Source organism: Pagrus pagrus (assembly GCF_965226575.1).
Source record: "Pagrus pagrus genome assembly, chromosome: 4".
In the NCBI taxonomy this organism is placed as follows: Eukaryota; Metazoa; Chordata; class Actinopteri; order Spariformes; family Sparidae; genus Pagrus; species Pagrus pagrus.
Window position 1 is genome coordinate 16,834,682 of NC_140188.1, and position 21,788 is coordinate 16,856,469.

A 21,788-nucleotide genomic window follows, 5' to 3' on the forward strand; every position below is an offset into this window, starting at 1 on the left:
TAATTTTGACTTTTTATCTTATAATTATGATTCACAATGAGAAAAAATTCAAGCTAGTTTACATTATTATTTATGTAATTAGCAAAATGGGCTTCCATAGCACTACTGAAACTTGCAGATCACTTCTAATTTTTTTTTAGAGGTGTGGGTTTCACTGAAAATATACACTACACACAGTGGTGAAACTACTATACTATCTTTAGCTTTATCTGACAGAGGCATGAAGCTATTTTGCAAAATAATAAGCTACTTTGTTTATACAACATCCAGCCTATAAAATGACTTTAAACTACCAAAATGTTTATGGCAGTACGTAGCTAAATTAGCATAATCTTAGCCAGCAAAAACAATAAAAGTGCATCAGTAATAATGCACCCAAAATGAAAATACATAACACTTTGTACTTTTAAGTAACCACTGGTTACCTGTATGAGTTATCAAAACCCCAAGCAAAACTTTTACTAGCTTTATTTTATTCATTTTAATATAAAAAAAAGCAGACCAAAATATAATTAGATTGTTAATTTGTAAAGAGCAACACACAAATACCACACATCATCAGGGGAAGCGGACTCAAAACACTAGGCCTAAGAAGCCTTTGTGCAGAAGAAATTTCATCAGCTGAGAAAACACAAAACCTTCAGACAATCAGCATTTCGGGGCAACACACAGATACAGTAAATGCAATATGACAGCAAAGTGCATAATATTTGGGGGGTAAATATTACTCTTTTATTACAAAGACCTTTAGTAGTTATTTTGCACAGGAGAAATAGTTTTAAAAATGAAATGTGTTATCTGTATTTATATGTAATTTCCACACCTGCTTTGCATGTCAGACATTCAAATTGCAAAGTAACTGAAAATGGTGTCTATGCAAATTATACGTCTGGAAATGCACTTTCCTCTTAGGTCTGTATTATTACACCATGTCTTCTATTTTTGCACTTCTGATGCAGATTCCTAATAACATGAAATAGATCGAGATCAAGCTAATCTATTAAAAACAGAAATGCTACACTGAACTCTGCCTCCAACTAAATGGAAGCACTGTATCAAAAAAGGAAGAACCTTTATAGCATCTGTGCAGACAAATAAATCTCAATGAGGTCATTATAGTAAAAAAAAAAAATCCTAACAAGACTTAACTGCTGTTGGGATTTTAATAGGTTTAGAAAATGTCCAACAGGTTGCAGTCTTTGTGATTATGGGCCATAAGAATGATATTCTATTTTACATAAAAATAAAATAAAAATAAAAATGTCCTACATTGTATTTTGTCTAAGTCAACTAAAGCATTTATGTTTATTTGTGTGCACTTGCACTGCAACAGCTCCTGTCATTTAGGTCAATGCATGTCCTTCACAATGAAACAGGTGTTAGTGTGCCACCTCATGGAAACTGTTGGTATTACAGTTGAGCAAGGGGAATAAGAAAACAGAAAAAAAAAAAAAAGATACAAGAAACCCAGAAAACAAAATAAAGAAGCATATTTCACCTTTATAAATCGTCAAGTTATCACCTGTTGTCACCCTGGTTCCATTCAGAAGCATAAATAATAGGCACAATACACACCATGCTCTGATATTGATGTTATGACATGTTTTAGGAGCACAATCAGGAAAACCACCGCAATAACTGACTAACTCGGGATGAAGAGCTCGCCTTTAGCTTTTTTGTCTTTTTAAATTCGGCTCCCTCAGTTCAGTGAGTAGTCCATCATGCACGTCTTGTGCCGAGTAAAAACTGCATTTTCGAAAAACAATCAGTTCCAGCACCATCTCTCTATTGCTTTAATCACATACATTTAGACACGGCAACAATTAAGTAACAAATTGCCATGGGAAGGATACATTGCATGTATACAAGCGCAAACAAACCTTTCAGTCTTTTTTGGTACATCACATTGAGGCAGCCCTTCTTTACGTCCACTTTTGGTTGTGCAGTGACCGCACATCCGAAACAGCACGAGAAAGTGCGCTAAACACTGCTCAATGAACAGACACTCGCTAGCTGGTTTTTTGTCTCAGTTACATATGAAAAGATGACCCAGTAATGGAAAAAGAAAAAAGAAAAAACACCCAGCAACAATAAATCAGTCACTACTGCCAATGTTGAGCACCTGTCCAGTGGTTAATTTCAGTACCAATTCGTACAGAAACAGATTAACAACATCGGTGGCCATGATTGTTTTATGAAAAGAGGCATCAGCCATCCAACAGGTTTACTATGAGTAGAAAAATAAAACATTTGGAAAGCCAATGTTCGCTTACAGCCTCTATTCAAACTATGCAGCAGCAAAAAGCAGCGACAGCCGTGGCCATTAGATTTTCTGTTGGACTACACAAAGACACACACACTGTCACACATACAAACAAACATACATGCACATATTCTTTCAATGTGTAAAAATAGAAGATTGAACACAGCTAGTATATAGATAGATAAATCTACTGCTTATGGTGGACGTTTCAAATCTTTCCCATTAACATCAATCAAGTAAATCCGATAGAGATTTATACATCTTTTATCCACTTCTATACATTTTCTATAAAACAGACATGGCTTAAATTAATTGATGATCAACAGGCCTAAAATACCTTCCTTGAATTCTCCTGTGCACTTTTACAAAATCCATTTTATTTACTAAAAAAAAAAAGAAAAAAGAAAGAAATCCAGCAAATGAAATCAATCCGGTTGAATGCTCTCTGTATTTGTTGTCTGGAACCAGAGGACACAGCAGGCACCCACCTGGGATGTCGTACGTATACGTGACAGAGCGCTTACATTAATTAACCCGAGGGGGATGTGGAAGAGTGATGGGTGACTGCTGCAGAGTGGCTCAAAGAGGCCACTAAGAAGGGAATTTACATTCTGAAGCCCCACTTGAAAAATCTCAAATTTAGTGCCTGTATTCTGCTTAGTGCACAGTAGAAAGTACCCCTGAGTTCTAGGACAGGGTCGGTGCTGTGTCATTCAGAGCACCGCTGAGAGAGGGAGTGGGCGGTAGGGGGGTGGGGTGGGCTGTGGCTACCCGGGGGGGGTTTTCCGAGGCTTTTTAGGGAGTGGCAGGGCAAAATATGGTCCTGGGCTCTACAGTGCGGTGGGAAGTTTGGGCTGAGAAGAAGCATGATCGGTGGATAAGGCTCTGGTATACAATGTCATGGTCATCCTCGGTCTCCCCTCCCCCGGCTGCGACCGCTCTCTCATATGCAATCATATTTCTAAGTAGCTTCATCAGCAGGTTCTTGGGCCGGGGATTTATTTTTATTTTTTTCCAGATTGCATGATATTTCGATTCTATGTTGTTTGTTCTCTCTCCTCCCTCCCTGCCCACCTCGGAGGAAACTCCTGCTCCTTTTGTCCTACAGTTCATTCAGTTTGTTCTCTGGACTGCCCTGACCCATCCCTCCCCCTGTTTATTTCAATGCTGACTGCTTGGTTCTCAGGTCCACAGGCTCGGTGACATGGCTGTTGCATCACGGCCTCTCTCTACCCCCCGCCCCAGTAGCAGAAAGTAGCTGTGTTGAGGGCTTTTTTAGACATTAATCAATGGGAATTTTGTCCTCTAGTTCCAGTGGGCTGTCCTCTGTGGTCTCCTCGATCTTTCCCAGCTCCTGCAGCTGCTGCCGCCTCTGCACCTCTGCCTTCAGGTTCTCCAGATCCTTTTGGCTGAAAGGGAAATACCAAAATAATCAAGACTCCCTTTTGAGGAAAGTTCTAGTATAGCTTGACCATCTGAGAAGTTACTAGGATACGTTGTGGTCACTCATATCTTAAATATGCTCGAAAATTCCCCATAAAACCTTGTGCAGATGTGCCAATTTCAGCACTACACGTTTCCCATCTTTCCATGTTCTGTCTACACCTAATTACCTGGATCAGGAGCTTAGTCAATCAAGCTCTTATCAGGTGTAAGCAGAGCAGGGGGAGATGAAAAATATACATATTTAACAGTAGCCGAACCCATCTGGTTACCAGTTTTAAACAGTTTACGCCTAATGATTGTCAGCACATACAGGCTCAGTCCCAACGTCCCCCCAAAGGCTTTAAGAACTGAACCCTCAAATACTTAGTTGACGTCATCTAGTGAGTGTTTGACTGAGGGAGGCTGCAAGGGCCAGAATGGTATAAATAGGAATTGGACAGCACTTTGCAATGTTTCACGTTACCTTGTGAGTTTTTAGCTTAAAAGATGTAATTGTAAAAATAAATAACAATCATACATATATATGTATACAGTCTAACTTCTGTTGTGTCTCAAGAACAAAGTGAGTCTCTGCAGGTTTTTAACTTTACCTGAGTGGTATAAAGATGATGCCGTTGATAATGTTCAGCTGTTCCAGGACACTGGCCATGCTGGGAGCAGTGAACTGGAAAACAGGAGGGAATAAAACCATATCATCACTGCTTGAATGGTGAAGATGAAACAGATGGAAGCACAAAAAACAGCATGTCTCGACTCGGTCACCTTGAGGGGCATGATGGAGGCGTTGGAGCCGTTCTTGTAGATCTCATTCATGGTTCTCTGCAGAGCTACAGCCTGTTGGGTGAGATACTTCAGGTACTCTGAGCTCTCCTTGGTTTTCTCATGTGCCTCGCCCATCTGAGTAGAGAGAAGAAGTATTTAAGGTATCACTTCATCACAACGGATAAAGAGAAGAGTGTCGGCTCCCTGCAGTCCTGCTGGACTCACCTGGTTCTTGTAAATGGTGTAACCCTCCTTCTCATGCTGTAGTGCGGAGCGGAACTCGGCCTTGCTCTCGTAAACCCTCGCGACCAAATGATGGCTGCAGAAAAACAACAAGGCACACGTGATGTAAATCATGTCAGTCAGTATTATACCTAATTTATGCATATGGAGGATGAATCTCTCCCCACCTGAGGGCCACTTTGAGGGATCTGGGTCCGTGGTACTTTGTGTTGATGGTCAAGGCATTCTCCAGGAATCTCAGCGATAAATCGTACTCCATCACTCCGTGCAGCACCAGCCCGATATTACTCTGGAGGGAGAGCCGCGAACAAGGAGGGACGGGAGTCAACTGCGCTGTCTTTTTTTCCTGGGGTATTAATGTTCAAGGAAAGATTGTACTCACATCTAGCAGTGCCATCTCTGGGTGGTCCTCCCCGGTCACCATCAGCATGAGGTAACGGGCGCGGTACAGCAGCTTCAGGGCGGTCGACAGCTGGCCGTTTGCAAAGCAGTACAGAGCCAAGTGCATCTGAGAAGTGAAGGGAGCAAACATAAAGGTTAGAGGGATATTTAACATCTTTATTATGAGCTAAATATTTCCTACATGTGGCGTGATGACTTACGTATTCTTGAATTGTGTTGGGGTGCTCGATGCCGAGGACTCTCTCACTCATCAGAACAGCCTTCTGCTGGTTGCTGAGAGCCTGCAGACAAACGCACAAATGTCATTCAGCGACATAAAATCAATACGCCGCTTGTGTAAAAGTTGCTGACACAGTTAAGAGTCGCCCGTTTCCTGCCTACCTCAGGGTGGTCTCCCATGATGTAATTAAGGCGTGCCAGCAGGCGCAGGCAGGCACAGATCTCGACGTGCATGGCTCCGTACACATTGTTGAAGAGGTTGAGAGCCTCGTTGATCAGCTCGCAGCCCTCCTTCAGAAAACCTGGAAATGAAAAGGGAAGGTAGAGAGATACATTTAGTCAAATCAGTGTTCAGACCAAAATGTTTGTGCTCTGGGCCCTCTCAGAAATTTCTGTCTAAATCTAATTTTATCTTGTATAATTTAAATTAAATGTAGCTATTACAGACCAATCATAACTGAAGAATTGTAAGTTAGGAATCCAAAGTTAGGATGGCATAGATCCTGTCCTAAAAATCAAAAACTGACACCAATGTTAGCCCGTTTGAGAAGCTAACACTTATGTTAGCCTATTAGAAAAGCTAACACTGATGTTAGTCTATTAGAAAAGCCAACACCGATGTGAGCTTAACAGAAAAGCTAACACTGACATTAACCTATTAGAATAGCTAAACCTAATGTTAGCCTGCTGGAGAAGCTAACACTTAAGATAGGACCAGCAGCTAGGACATTTTTCTGTAATCAGGCCCCAGGTCTGTATTTTTTTATGCATGACTCAGTCTTTTGACATGTCTCACCTTGCTGCACTTTGGCCTGTCCACTCTGGAAGAAGTGGAAGGCATCCGAGGCTTTGGGGTTCACGTGCTTCACAACAGGGAAAATATTCAGGATGTCCTCCTCTGTGAAGGCGGGCTTGTGGCGGCTGTCAAAGTTATACTCCTTTATCAGGATCTGGAAGGCAAACAAAAGCAACGTTAACATCATGAAAGCCATTTGGAAAAAGGTGTCGGGACGTCATTACCGACTAAATGAGTCTTACCTGGATGCCAGTTTTGACTGAAATTTCTCTGAGCAGAGTGATTTTCTGCAGGCCGTATTTCTCCACCACCTGGTCGACACTATCACTGAAAGAAAACATGTCAAGACGGGATATTTATGACCAATAAACACACAAAATGTTTGAGTATAAAAAGAGAGCTTTAACATTTGTTTTACATTAACAGACGGAGGCCTCACCATTGTACGGTGAAGTGATAATAGCTCTGAGCCTCAGAGGCGATATTCTTCCACAGCTCATTGGGCGTCAGGCTGGCCCACGCTGTGTTGTCACCGCCGCCGGGGACCCTGTTGCGACGTTTGCGGCTTTTGCGGCGTGACACCAGCTCGTCGGGAGGAAGGTGGGCGACGGCATCGGGGAAGGAGCTCAGGAAGCAGTTTAGGAAATGGCTCACGGCGGCAGAGAGGGCAGACAACTCCACACCCTACATGACAAGGACACATTTAAAATATCAAAACAAATGTCGGTTTATCTTTTGAAACAGGCCAGATGAGGCATGTTGGATGTTACCAACCTGGAGGTATGTCTTGAAGATATGTTTTGCACATCTGGTGATCAGCTCACTGATTCCTATTCTCTAATGTATGTAAAAAAAGGAAATATTAGAATGACTGAACACAAGAGAAAGAAGTATGTGGCAGTGGTGGTTGTATTCATGGATTCACACTCACATAGAAGTGCTCCAGCTGGGCTTTGGCGGGAGTCTTATCCACAAACTCCAGAACAGAGCCCAGATAGCGAATATTGATGCCTCTCTGGCGCAAGGCCTCGGTCAGCGTGGCTCCGTCCATGGGCAGAGCGCTGTGGTCCAAACAGTCTTTAACCTGGTCAGAAAACACACACACACACACACACACACATACATACATGGCTTTAAACTCAAATACGCCACCAGAAAATATATATTTTGTATTGGACCATCTGTGCCACTGACCAGTGACGGGACCTGACAGGACACCAGGAAGGCTGCGGCATCTTTGAGAAGCTGCTTCTGCTTCTGGACGTCATCTGCGCTGTCGTCTGGGAATCGTACTCCTGGTTCAACAACACACACGCAACCGTCACTTCTGTGGTTTTATCCTCTCATGAATGTCACACAATCTCTCATCACTCCATAAATAATGTGGAGCCAAATGTGCTAGAGATGACTACAGACGAGAAGGAAATTAGACACTGATAGATGTGACAGTTGAGGGTGTGAAAATGGATGAAACACTACAGTTATCTTGGCTTCAACTCAGGGTAACAGTTTGATTAACAGTATCTCTATTTTCTGCTACTTTACACTTCTAAGTTATTAGAGCTAAAGCAGTGCATTGGATCGGGTCGACACATCACAAACAAACATGTAAACAAAGTATGTACATTTTTAACTATTACTTTTATTACTTTTGATATTTAAGTACATTTAATATGTTATTCTTTAAGACTTTAACTCAAGTACTATTCTTAAGGGTGACTTTCACTTTTATCAAAGCAATATTTAAGCACAATATCTTTAATTTTACTTAAGTATGACTTTTGCTTTTTAAAACACTGCACATAATTTATATTGGAAAGTTTCTGATGTTGTTGTCTCGTCTCGTCTCAGTTCTAAACTATGCCGAGCTGAGCCAAGGTCACCTGATTTCATTTTGTCGTCTCTAACTGGCTGGGCCTTTTCGTTTGTTTTTTGTTTTGTTTAAATATTTGACAGATTCCAAGCTGTCTGAACGTCTTTCCCATGAGTCATCACCAAAAATAACTACGCTCAACGACAGGAATGAAACTAGTGGTCGGAAAACAAATGTTTTTCAACCTCTGGGAGCTTTAATACAACAGTGGTGGAAAAGATTCACCACCATACCACTCATTATTTTTTAAATCCTTGATTGCCTCCCTTCTATAGGCTATATAGCGCGTTTCTATATCAGTAAAACAATATATACATGGCTTACATCGTTTCCACACTGTAAATCTATTGTCAAGCGTCTTCATAGTTTACATATGATGAATCGTGCTCATCGTACTTACCTGGCGAGAAGATGTCCGGGTTGAAGCGAATGTCAAAAGATGTGTTGCTGATAGACCCGACTGCCTTGCAGGCATTGAGGACGACCTCACGGCTTTTGGGATCTGTTTGGGATCACGATCACAGGTGAGGAAAAGATGCAAAAATGTTAAAAGTGATGGCAAAAGACACATCATGTCAACGTATCTATCAACCATGTCCACATTAAGCCAGAGTCTGCTGAAAAACAGAGCTGAAGATGAAGCCAATTTTCTGACACCTCCGACTCTGTGTCATCACTGATCTTTCTGGATTTATTGGTTTATTTAACAGAGACACATTGAAACACGTTGTTGTGAATGTGTCTGAGTTAATGAGCCAATACAGCTGATCACACAATACAGATTACAGTATCATTGATCCTGTAATTCAGTTTATTTTTCCAGACCTCTCTGATCATAAAATATTGATTTGATGAGCTTACTGTAGACATGGCCTTAGTCCAGTACACCACCACCAACACCACCTTCACAGCTGTCGACTACACACACACTACAGATTAGGTTAGACAAGCAGATTACTGTTTGATTTTGGATCAATGGAGCATCACACAAATCATTCAACACGGAGATTATTTCTGCATCCCAGAACACATTGGGATTAATGGACACAGCAACTGATTATTCAGTTTATCGGGTCAGATTTCACAGCAAGGGCACCACAGGCTGGGACAGTGAGAGACGGGCTGATTGGGGGTCAACACTCTTCCCCACTGCAGGCTGAGGACTGAGCAGGGACAGCTAGCCTGGTGGACAGACAACACTACAGCTACAGCACAGTGCTATATAATCTAATGCTCTAATGCTAAACACACACACACAAAGGCAACTTCTCTAAAACACATTTTATGTTAAATACGACTTTTCTACGCATTTATCCACCAGAGTAGCTCTCCCTGCGTCGTCCTCGCTTTATGTTTTGGGGGGGGGGTTTTTTTTTCGACATACCAATACAAGATCCGTCTTCGCCAACTAAGGTCTCCGCCAGCTCTTTGGCCTGAGCTAATCCTGGAATACTTTCCTCAAGCTCCTTACCCTCCAGTGGGCTCTTGCATTCCCCGTTCTGGGTTGTTGTGAGGTCGAGAGGCCCGTTTGTGGCAGGCTTCGAGGAGTTTTCTTCACCCTCTTTCACTGCCTCTGAAGCGGCAGAGGTGTTGTTGTCCGTCTGGTTTGTGCTGTCCGTGGAGACCTCTGTTACGCTGGGAGGATCTGATGCTGCGGTCTGTGTCTGGGTTGTGTCAGCGTTGCTTTCCGAGGGTGTGTCAGAGGTTTCTGTGATGGCGGGTGTGTCAGATTTAGTGTCCTTGTTTGCCTTTTGTTGCATGAGCTGTAACGCTGCCATCTTCATGAAGAGAAGATATCTGGAGGAGGGACAGAATTAAAAAAAGTTAGACACGAGCAGTAAACTCTCCTGATGATGAAATCCAAGGCAGACAGACACATACCTGTGCTCAACAAAGGCCTCGATGAGCTCCTGGCGTAGACAAGCCAGGCGGTGGCGGTGCTGGCGGGGGAAGCCTTGGCGCTGACTCTCTGGAGGCAGCTCCTCTCCGTCCACAGGCAGGAAGTTGAGGTCAGGAGGGAAGGTGCGGAGAAGGTCAAGAATGTAGTGGCGCCCATCGTTTCCGATGATGCCCTTACACTCGACAGAAGAGCACAGCTCCACCTTGTCGTTTTTCTCGTTCAGCACGTTGTGCCTCTGGACCTGGAGGAAACATTAAGACACAAGCATTGATTTTTTTTTTTTTTTTTAACGAAAATAGGTTGGAGGTGGAGCAAGTGTGTGAGACTTCAAAACATCTGTTTGCTCATTACGTCTCTTTAAGTTAAGTTAACTAATCCGTCGAGTCGATACAACAGCTTTGTTACTGACCTTGAGTGGCCTGCTGGTTTTCTCCAGCAGCTCCAGGTATTTGCTGTGCGAAACAACCGTCTTCCCAAAGTCGATGGAGCCGTAGATGACGCTCTGCTCCTGCTCACGCTCCAGAATACCAGGGATGATGGACTGGGCGGTGACACGGTAGCCTCTGTAGTCAACTACGACGGTCCCCAGAGTGTACAGACCCTCCACATCGACGGCCCCGTAAGCCCGCACTCCGTTTAAGTCATTGGTGGGCGCAGCGTGGGCGGCGGCATCTCCGCCCAGCTCACGATAGTGGTCCCGTACATCGAAACCCAGGCTGAAGAAGATGTTGTTCCAGATGAACATCTGCATGCGCGTTTCCTCGCCGGGGTTGATGGCCATCACGTTGCCGTCGATGACTGCCATGGCGCCTCGAGTGGCAGCTGCTGCGAAGTCACTGTGGACCTGCAGGAGAAAGAATTAGTCGGTACCATCTGGTCTCCACTGTTGATTGTGTGAAGACAGATTATGTGCGTGAAGGCTGATCTAACGAAAGTACCTTGAATATGGCTCTCTCCCTCAGCAGGCGTTCAGGCAGGTTCTTCCGGGGCAGCTCTCTTGTGGTCTGCAGCTCCTCGTTCCAATCTCTGGTCTGAAGACAAATCAGCACAAAAAAAACATTCAGTCACTACTGTAAAAATGTTATCTATCATCCTGATGTGCAGCTATGTTCAGCCGTGCCCACCTGTCCAGGTATGTGCTCCTCATAACCCAGGCGGGAGGTGTAGGCATCCTCAGCTCGAACACAGTCCATGGCGTGGTCTACCTGCGGAGCTGTCCAGCTGTACACCTGGAAAGGCGTGGCTATCCTCTCAAACGGGTGTCTCTGGACCCTGCAGCACAAACACAGGAGTAATTATAAAAAGAAGGGCTCATCTGTTTGGTTCAGATTTTCATTTGTTGTATTTTATTTTCTTGTTGGGCTTGAAGACTCTGACCTCCTGGTTAAATAAGTTAATGAATGAATGAATGAACTTTAGAGTCATCGCAAAAATGAAGCAGTTGAAAGAGAAACTTAACAATAGAAATGCAGTTAAACTTTTGCAGTACAGCGCGAGTGGGGAGCAGAGTTGATGAGCACCGACGGTTTCTACCTTTTCTTTTGCAGGGCAGTGAAGTTCTTCTTGAAGGCAGGGCTGATCTGGCTCAGGAGCTCCACCAGTGAATGGCTCAGGAAGCTGGGATTGGCTGGCTTAGGGTTAAAGGTGTAGGTAGTAGATCTGGAAAACAAACACACAAAAAACAAATATAATTCACATTATTGTGGCTTTTCTGTAACAAATAACAAACATTATGTCACTGAAAAGAGAGAGAAGGGAGGACAGAAGTTATTTGTTGCCATGACTGCCAAAGTCTCCTAACTGGAGAGTAAAGACTAATGAAGCCTGGACAGGAAGTGGTTCTCCTGTAGGGAGGTAGCTCTGCCAGTGTTCTGCAACCGATGCCCAACTAGAATCTACAAACACTAAAACATTAGAGAAATTTATAATGTCAGTGATCATGTTGATAGAAAACAAATACAGAACCCTCCTCCAAACACTGCAGCATCTTTCCCATTTCTACTTTCTAATCTAATCCAATTAGACCTCATTAATTTGACTGTTAAGTCTTTGGTGGCATCCAAAACTCCTCTAAAATTAGGATCCGGAAACTATTAATACATCACAGCTTGTGCTTGCATCTCTTCACTATCCTTCATTTAAATCCTTTGCACTTCTGATGAGCTAATCGTGGTTTGACTGCTGCCAGAAATCATCACTTCTTGAATGGTGATGGAGCACTGCAAGTCACTCGTCTTAATACTGACTGCCAAACACTTTGTGTATAAATTACAGTATAGATCATGGGCTTATGGAGCGTAATGTGCGTCTGCAGGAAAAGCATAGATGCGAGGTTGAGATGTTGACTGACTGGTTGAGGTAGAAGCCGCGTGTTGAGGCAGTGATGCTGACATGGCGCTCCTCAACAGTCACAATGTACAGGTACATGAGGTCGCCGTGCATCTTCCTGTTTCCAGGTGGAGGGTTCCAGCCGCTCATGGTAAGGACCTTCAGGCACTGCATAGGCTGTTGTGGGGGGAAAAACATAACAATTTGATCTCTTATTTGACTTTGCATCTATTTTCGAAAAGCTATCGCTGCTTCTTACCTTCCAGTCCTTGTTCTGTGGCTGGAGGGGCACCAGGGGGCGGTCTTTGCTGCCGGGCAGGATGTGCTCTGGGGGGGTGCAGTCGATCTGCTCCAGCTCGTTGCCCTTTTTCTTCCTCTTACCACTATCTGCAATCGGATGAAAACAAGCAAGGTGAAAGTCTGTGGCCCACCTGCATGTCGCAACATACACGCATAAACACTACACATTAAAATTCACGCTCCAGATGGCGGAGCATGGCTGCACAGAACAAATTCCCACACGAAACGTCTTTAAACAGCACCGTACCTCCGAGGTCTCCATCAGTGAAGATGCTGAGGAAGGAGAGGGAGTTGCAGTCCACTCCGTTGTAGGCGTCTGAGGGGTCCAGACTTTTCAGCAGGTCTCTGATGTGACGCACATGGATGCGGGCCTCGCGCACTGTGTAGGGCTCTGGATGAGAGAGAAACAAAATAAATTAAATACATCGCAGGCAGTGAGAGGTTTGAGAAGTAACATCAGGCTAAAGGACACTTTAGTCTTTGCCAGCAGCTACATGCCAGTAGAACCAGGCAAGATAACAGATGGAAGACAAATCATTAAAGCTCAGATCAATAATGTTTTCTCGATAATATATCCATCTGTATGACGGCGAAACGCTGACAACGCCACATTTATTGTGGCTGATGCCGAGAAACCTTGACCAGTTTCCTCCGGTTGAACCTGCCACTTCATTAATGGTCAATTTGTTTTTACACTACCTGGTTAGTCGTTGACAGTTTCAATGCACACCAACAAGGATGAAGTGAAAAGCAACACCGGCTGCTTTGTCCTCTTTAGTTTCAGCATGTGACGGTTACAGTCTGCAGCTTTATGTACATCCTCAACAGCCTTTAGAAATGCATTTAGTTTAAGGTTAGTACTACATTAATTGGTCTTCTTGTTGAGGACGATTGTGCTGTTTCTTGAAACAGGTAAAAGTGCTCTACATGCCTGGCTAAAACAATAGAAGAAATGTGCTAACAGCTTGACCTTCACAAGCTTTTTACAATGAACAGGATTCCTACAATTCTTTATAGATAAATTCAAGCATTTCTGGCAACTTACACCTGTTGTAAATCACCAAAAAATACATTTATATACTCAAAATGATTTACAACAAATCAGATGTTTTTGTGCTATAAACAACTAAAATGTTGTTTTGTGAAGGATTCTACTGAAGGGTGAAAAATTAAATAAAAAACAAAAAAGTTTCATGTTTGAAAAAGCGTCACTTGTCTGTATGTAGACTAACATCTGGTACAATCTCACCTTCCACCACTTTGAGCAGCGAGCCCTCCTGCAGGCCCTCGATGGACTTGAGCTCGGCAAAGTTGTCCAGCACGTTTCCATCCAGCTGCAGGGAGAAGCAGGTGCGGTGGCAGGTGTCCTCACGGTCCATCAACACCTGATGGATCTCCTGTACCATCTCCTGGGGAGAGACCTGACGTAGACGAGGAGGGAAGAGACGAAATGATGAAGTGCAGAATATTTGCATCTTAAGATACATCACCTGCTTGGTTCAGTCAAATTTTCCCTTTGAGGGAAGCTTTTAAACTCAATGACTTGTAATATTATGAAAGATTTTACTCTGAAACGGTAATATGGAGGTAATAATTTCTCTCCGTCATGATAGTATGAAATATCATCAACTTCAGTTCTTTCACGCAGTGCTGTCGTCTGTCTGAACACCTGTCCTGTCCTCACCTGCAGGTCAAATGGCTCTGTTCCAGGTGCCTGGATCTTAACGGTGAAGCCTGTGTCCTGGATCACGATCACTTCCTGTTCGTTAGACTCCTCTCCTCCGTCCGCCTCGCCGTTCCCATCCTGCTTCGACTCTGCCTCCTCCGTGTGCCCGTGGGCCCCGTCACCATTCACCATGGCTGTATCTGCACCGTGCCCTGCAACAGGAGAGACGCAGAGGTCATCAGTTTACGTCTTGTAATGGAGAATTTGTCAACTCTGAACAAAAAGATAGAAGCAGAGAACTACAAGCACAATCTTTACAAACTACCAGATGTGTTGGGGACAAACACCTCTCTACAGCTGCTGCATCATCAGGGAGCACCACCTTCAGATTAGAGCTGCAATGATTGATTGATGGATTAGTTGTCAACTATTGACCTAATCCCAACCAGAGCCTTTGAGTAGAGAGTCGCAACAACGAAAGCTCAAAATGCAGATTGTCACGTGGGTCACAGAGACTTCCAGGAAGTTCTAAGCGCGCAGTTTAAATGCATGAAAACAGAGAGAGAGAAGTACGATGTTTGAAGCTAGTTTGTTTATTCAGTCATGAAAACAAAGAGTTTGTTTATTTAGTTTGCTAGGTATAAAAAAAAAAAAAAACAATTAAAGTAATCATTAGTCGCAGCCCTCCTTCAGACAGTCAGCCATGAAAAGCAACTCATCCGGACTGTGTTTGCATGCGGCAGAAAACAGAGACGCTGCCAGGGAGCCAGGTCACAAACAAAGCACACAGACCCAGAGGCTGGAAGACCTTATCAGTAACCTCATGAAATATTTATGAATGGGTGAACAGAGCCGACAAAGCTGTGCTACAGTATGCTAGTGACGTCGTGGTTACATTCAAATACAATCAACAGTATAAGGCCACAAGACTTAACTTTCATCAATCGTCAACTACAAGAAACTAAAGCTGAAACAAACTACAGATCAAAACATTAAACAATAGGTACCCATTCATCATCGCAGCCGATCTAAACGGAAAGTACCTCTAATCCAACACCAACCTGCTGAAACCAAGACTGTTGCAACACTGGAGGGATTGATTATAAAAAGAAAAATTTCACAAGAGGGAATTATTGGTCCGACTGTGCCAAACATGAGTGAGCTAGTAAGCGTTCACCTGTAATCTCTCAGAATGAACGTTACTCATTATCGTTATAAAGTCAGAATGACATGACAAATCTGACGCAGCTACAAGATAATCTACGAATGCATTATACTACCCAACTATTCCAGAGCAACAGTGAAGGTGAGAAGAAAATGACATGAATAAAAATGAGGCTCTGTGATACATTAATTCAAAAGGAGCAGGGTCGAGTATGTGGATGTCAGACACCTGTTTTCTCTCACTGGGACACAACTGCTGCCAGCCAGCCAGCGTGTCCTTGCTCACCGTCAAGGGTAAACAGCGTCAGGGTTACTCAAGAGAAGGGGGCCAAGAGGGAGGGGAGGGGCTTTGTGACTGGACCGCGACCCCGGGTGGGAAGGAACGCACTGAATTGGTGGAGGAGTGGGGGAGGAAGAGAGAGAGGGGCGACTGGTCGGCCGCCCTCTGAACAACAAACACAATGGCTTCAGAGCAGATGCGCAAATTAATAATGTTACAAAGCAGGAGACAAAGAGGGCTCTGTGTTAAGAGACTGTTTACAGCAGCCGCGCAGCAATGTTTCGTTTCTTTTTTAGATCTGAGCTTTCCGTCTGAGGTTGGGTCAATGTTGACATTTGTTAACTTCTTAAAACTGCAACAACTATTTTTTTGGGCTACGTGGGGCATTCATTTTAGAGCTGCACTAATGATTTATATTATCGGTTGATCAATTGATCTGTCTGTAACTTTCACAATTAATTGTTCAGTGAAAAAATTGTGAAAAATGTTCATCACAATTTCTTAAGTGTCCAAAGTGACATCTTCAAATTGCTTCTTTTGTCCAACCAACAATCCAAAACCTGAATACTCATATACTTCTATAAATGACAAAGAAAAGCAGCAAATCATAAATACTTGGCAACCAAGTTTCATTTGACCAACTAGTCAACTTGTAGCTCTAATTCACATATATTCAGCTTACATTCATCATTAGGGGGCCAAAAACCTGACTCTTTCACTCTTTTTGCTCCATTTTTGGTCTCTACCAACTCCTGAAAAAAATATTTGTCTCTTTAATTAAATGATCCACTTTGTTCACCGGCCAGTTGCTCAAACTAACTGTGTTGGTTTGCCGTCTGGTGCCGAGCAGGTGGTGTACAGTGAGTTTTTAGAGCTTTCACTGAAAACAGCTGCCTACTGCGGTAAAAAACAAAACAAAACCCTGAGAGAGCAACAAGAACAATGAAGCTACAGCCAGACAGCTATACTCACTATGAAGGCTCAATGAACTTGAACTGATCCAGGTGATAATTCTCTGTAGGTACATCACTGCAAGCAACATCATCATCACATTTGTGTTACTTAAATATTGGTTATAGTCGCTTTAATGAGGAAACACACAACTGCCATGTTTAAGGGATCATTCGAGAACGTTTCTGTCCTTCAACTTCTTCCAACAATGTGTGGAAGTGTTCCACATCAGAGGAGCTTGAGTGCAAAGTGCCAAAGGCACAGGGATTGATGAGGCAATCCAGCAGCCTATGAGTTGCAAAACTGACCCGATTTGCCCCACAGTAAAGTAAGAAAGTTCAGGCGGGAGTGGGGATGAGGAGAGAGGTGACAGATGAAGCTGCACTTGAACAGTAAACAGGACAAAACGTGTGTCTGCTATTGTTTAAAAGGGAAGAAGGAAGTAGAAATTAAGAGGCATTCCAGATTTTTTTTCCGTGATGCATTTCCTCTGGAAATGAGAGACGGTGGCGAGACACAATAAAAAGGATGGTGGTGGTGAATATTAGGGTGGCACAGCAGTTTAAATTCATCAGATGGGTGAGGCACGACTGTCCAAAATCTGACATTTCTGGTTAGTATTTTCATTGAAAGATATTACGGATAAACTTAAAGTAGATATTTGTCAACCATTAGAGATTTTTCAGACAGTTTCTAATGAGATGACCACCCCTTTAATATTTGTGAGTGTGATGTTTTACAGCGATACTGGATTTGTTTTGTTCAAGTATCACAGGTATTTCAGGTTTTTTCTTCACTTGAGTGGTTTAAACAGCTCACTCACAGCATAGACTTGACCTGAAGTGTCTTGCACATATTAAAACGAATTAAAATTTTAAATCCTATCTCAAACCCAACGGGCCAGCTCGACTTTGTACCAAAAACAGACCAACTCTCACTCAGTAATTTTTAACTTGCATCGGAAACCTCAAACTTTATCAACAGTTAACAACTTCGCTCTTTCAACCAAATCATTCAACTGTGAAATCATCAATCAGAGAGAGACAGACGAGTGGGAGGCACAATGACACACTAGAGGAAGCTCAACACAAATGACCCACTAAACTTTTCTCTGAATCAAACTGTAAAGTCATTGTGACAATTCACATGAGCCTCTTTCAGATGATGTAATACTAAGAAATAATCTCTTTAGTTTGTTACCTTAGCTCTGCTTCTCTTGGTAACACCAACAAAATAAATCCAGCAGCCATCTCTCCTCTCTGTGGCCCTTGACATGCGGACCCTGGCTGCTGCCATGGCAACCGTGACCAGCCAGACAACCCTGAAATCAACAACAACAACACCACCACCACGCAAGATCCGTGTGTAATCATGTTTGCTGCACCACAAGGTGGCAACCTCCTGGTGGACGGGCAGACCCTGAGTCATGCATCTATCTGCATCATGGCAACAAAGACTGAATACGAGAGTCTGTTTGAGACCGACTTCATAAATGAATTACCAACGACTCGCCAGCAATGAATGACAACAATATTCCTCACTATCATAACATCTTCATCAAATTAAGCTCAGTAAGTCCATCAACTTAAAATTAACAAATCTGACGACTGATTGGTTAATTCAGGGCATTTATAATCAAAAATGCCAAATATTCTCTCGTTTCAGCTTCTTAAATATGAGGATGTGATGCCTCGTCAGTTAAATATCTTTGAGTTTTCAAACGTCAGTCAAACAAAATGAGCATTTTAAATATCATACAATCGGGCTCAGACATTCATAAGACTAAAAGATAAGACATAATTAATTCTTCTGTGTTCATTTATGTTACTGTGCAGTTTATTCTCATCAGGCCTACATGAAGTACTCAGACGAGACAGATGTTCTTTCATATTAAGGCGCCACAAGTTAAAAATGTTAGGAGCCATTGCTTTTGCTGATGATAATGATGATGAAGAAGGAGACTCTGACTGTGGTGAGGAAGACATTTGGCCAGGAGAGGAATAGTGCCAGGGTGTCAGTGGTTCCCAGGATTAACCAGGTCACTGGTTTTACGTCCCTTAAAACCTCTGATAGTGGCTGTTGTCTTGATGTGGCTGCTCAGCCATGTGCTGTCAGTATGTCCTGTTACAACTCTGCAACCTTCATATCAGACATGTTTAGGTCACAGGTCAATGGCTGCAGCTATTCATCATTTTCACTATCAACTCTGGGTTAAAGCTAATGACCATCTGGGCCAGGAAATGCCTATAAAAAGATCTAGATGATACCAACACTAAACATATTAAGTTTTTTTTTATCACATAAAACAAATAAAAGCAGCAAATCCTAACAACTGAGAAGCTGTAACCAGAGAGCATGTGGCAAGAGATGCTGATCACTGTTCCCTTAATTGACTAATCAACTAAACAACTATTTGTTTCAGCTCTTGAATGAAGCACCCACTGCTCCATGTGAGCTTGACATGACTTTCAGCTCAGGTCATCATCCAGAAGAATAACCAGAAAAATTAACATGCAACCAGCACAGCAGTTCATCCACACAGCAGCACAACCTCATACAGCAGTGAGGCACCTCCGCCTGCGTTTTCCTTGTGAAATGACACAGGCAGAGACAATTCAAGGTCCCACATGTGACACACACTCACAGACAGGCTGCAGCAGTGACTTGTGGTGCTCTGCAAGTTGTGTAACGTTAACTTTACCGGCTGACAGTCGGCGTCTCTGTTCAGTCTCCCTCTGCCGACAACACTCCGCTGCGAGCCGCCAATACTTCCCTTTTATCCGACAGTATACTCACCAGCTTACACGTCTCTGATCGTGTATTATTAGCGTAACCTTCCCTCTCACTGTGCATGCACCATCATGACTTTTTCTACGACAGCCAGCTTCCGCTTCCCGGTCGAGCAGGGACACTCGATCTAATGTTCCGCGATGGGGGGGGGGAAGGGGAAGACGCTTTACGGTGTTACCACCGACCGTCGGCCGCTTCATCCGCCTCACGTCTCTTAAAGTTATTTTTTAAAAACATAAAACCAGGCGACACATTTCTTAAAGCTTGTGAGACATATATCTCTTAAATGAATGTACCCGATGTGTGCGACTCCCCCTGTGTTCGTGTGAGCAGTGTGCAGCTCCACTGAAGGTGACCTTCAGTTCATTCCTATGACATGCTGTTACCGAACATGTGCGTCAATACGAGTTAGCATAACACAAGCTGCCGCATTTTCTTACACAAACAAGCAATGTGCGACACAGCAGGGTTGTGTTTTGCCTTAAAAACGCCCGTTTAAAGAGCCTATGCTGGCCTTTAGTGCATGACACGCCGGCAGTGACAAGGAGCGTCTGCTTGCTAGTTAGCCGGTTAGCCTGTGAGCTAGCTAACTAGCTGCATACTCAATGAGGAGGCTAATGTTAGCATACCGGCTGTTTGGGTTAGCCTCTTTGGTTGTTGCAGTGTCAGGCTGGACTACATGCTAACAGCTATGACCCATGGATGTAAAAATGAATGTGATCATGCGCAGGCTGCTAGCTTGCTAATTAGCATGAATGAGACTAGACACATCCTCTCATTAATAACAGACAGCTAATTAGCAGATCAAGCTAGGTGGACCCTCTAAACTTGGAAGAGGCTACCAAGGAGATGGGAGGAGGAGGGGTACACCCTCTCAGACCAGCACCTTAGGTCCGAGGTAGTCGCATAACAAAAGCATGGACGTAAATGTCACCAGGATGCTTTGCAAAGACACGCAGACAGCCAAAACATTTAACAAACACAGTGAAAACAGTTATTGCACATGGATGCAGGCTATATGAGGCTGTCCTGGTGCTGCATGTATAAACGATAGGTGTGATCAGTGTATTTATAATGTATGATAGGCGTAATAACAGCAGTTATGAGGCAGTCAGTCTGCTGCAGAGCCTCACCACAACCGCAGGAATCCTTCAGACTCGTCTTGCTGGTTTCTTTGCTGTCCTGGGCTCCATCCCCGGCTTCATCCGCAAGATCAACCGGATTACAGTTAGGCACCGACGCCGGGATGTCATCTGTCTTGCTCACCATGGTCGGCAGTCAGTGTGGCAACACCAAATCCCCCAGCAGCGTTGCTTGAATATGTGAAGACTGTAAAAGAAATAGAAAAAAAATCTGCTTCTCCGGCTAACGCAGGCTAGCTGGCTACATGCGAAGGGTACAGGCTTACAAAAACAAGTCTACCGAGGAAGGACAGTGCTGTACATAGTGGGGATCACACGTGGTTTCTCCTCCCCTCCTCTTGACCTCTTTGCCTTTGCGTTGCACTTCCCCACCCACTATGCGTGGCGCTACGGAAAGCCACATGCGACAGTTTTTATACAAACGCTCCTTTTAATTATTTCTGTGGACAGAAGATTTTCATTCTGCACTAGAGGATACAATGTGAGCAATGTCTGAGAGCAAAGACAAAGTGTCATCATACTGTTTCTGTCAGAAACGCCACAAACAAACACTGACTGACTTGATTTCTGACAGCTTGGCCCAGATGTCATCAGCTCAGTCAGTTGTTTCAGTCAGTTTTCAAGCAAAAATGTCAAACATCTGCTGGTTCCAGCGCTTTAAATGTGAGGATTTGCAGCTTTTCCTTGTAATTAATGAAGAGTATCTGGGTTTTAGACTGTTGGTTGGACAAAAGAAGCAATTTGAAGACTTCGGCCACTCTGGAAATCGTAAAGTGTTTTTACTTTTGGGAAGTTGTGATGACCTTTTGTCACATTTTATAGACTAAACAAATTAATTGTTTAATCGTGAAAATAATCAATAATAAAAATAGTTAGCCATGGTCAGATTAACCTGCTATGAGTCTCGAGAGCCCCTATTAAACCCTCTGTTCCCTCTGTGTAGTTTTACTATGCTGCAATACTAACTAGCCCAAACACATCAGGTCAGGAATATATAACATTTTGACATGATTATTTTGTTATGAATAAACTATAATAGATACATATTCTGTCTTGTATATTGTAAACTTTGTATACTCAAGGTGCTTATTGTTTCCTGATCGTCTCTGAAGACACTTTTAACTTATCTGTCCCACCTTTTAGGGACAGTCAGAGCCAGCACCAAAATATTTTAACCATAACCTCGTGAGAGTAAAGTCCATGCCTCTGATAGGATAGGAAAGGTGCCATGATACTACATGCTCGTGCCATAAAGCAAACTGA

At 43.3% G+C, this 21,788-nt stretch overlaps 1 protein-coding gene across 2 annotated transcripts; it reads right to left on the bottom strand.

Annotated features, from left to right (window-relative positions):
• Window positions 1-451: 451 nt before the first annotated feature.
• On the bottom strand, window positions 452-20,868 carry cluha (clustered mitochondria (cluA/CLU1) homolog a). Of its 2 annotated transcripts, none has more exons than XM_084351603.1 (27): window positions 20,517-20,868; window positions 14,217-14,410; window positions 13,782-13,953; window positions 12,780-12,923; window positions 12,492-12,619; window positions 12,255-12,409; window positions 11,438-11,563; window positions 11,029-11,176; window positions 10,843-10,935; window positions 10,314-10,748; window positions 9,886-10,145; window positions 9,389-9,801; window positions 8,405-8,506; window positions 7,326-7,426; window positions 7,063-7,215; window positions 6,906-6,968; window positions 6,571-6,815; window positions 6,374-6,458; window positions 6,132-6,285; window positions 5,498-5,637; window positions 5,317-5,397; window positions 5,097-5,222; window positions 4,882-5,003; window positions 4,697-4,790; window positions 4,472-4,606; window positions 4,300-4,373; window positions 452-3,672 (listed from the first exon to the last, which is right to left on the bottom strand). In XM_084351603.1, exons 1-27 carry the CDS (start codon window positions 20,650-20,652, stop codon window positions 3,546-3,548), a joined length of 4,206 nt encoding a protein of 1,401 aa, XP_084207729.1. In that variant the 5' UTR covers window positions 20,653-20,868; the 3' UTR covers window positions 452-3,545. The 2 variants fall into 2 exon arrangements, with proteins under 2 accessions (XP_084207729.1, XP_084207730.1); XM_084351604.1 differs by having other exon boundaries at window positions 9,476-9,801; window positions 20,517-20,866.
• Between the last annotated feature and the right edge of the window lie 920 nt (window positions 20,869-21,788).

What these genes read in the sequence shown, in the direction of transcription:
- cluha (XM_084351603.1), bottom strand. Translation starts at nt 20,652, where the DNA reads ATGGTGAGCAAGACAGATGACATCCCGGCGTCGGTGCCTAACTGTAAT. An exon ending in CAGAGCCATTTGACCTGCAG is followed by an intron (nt 13,954 to 14,216) that starts GTGAGGACAGGA and finishes CGTCTACGTCAG; the next exon opens with GTCTCTCCCCAGGAGATGGT. An exon ending in CGCGGCTTCTACCTCAACCA is followed by an intron (nt 11,564 to 12,254) that starts GTCAGTCAACAT and finishes TTTGTTTTCCAG; the next exon opens with ATCTACTACCTACACCTTTA.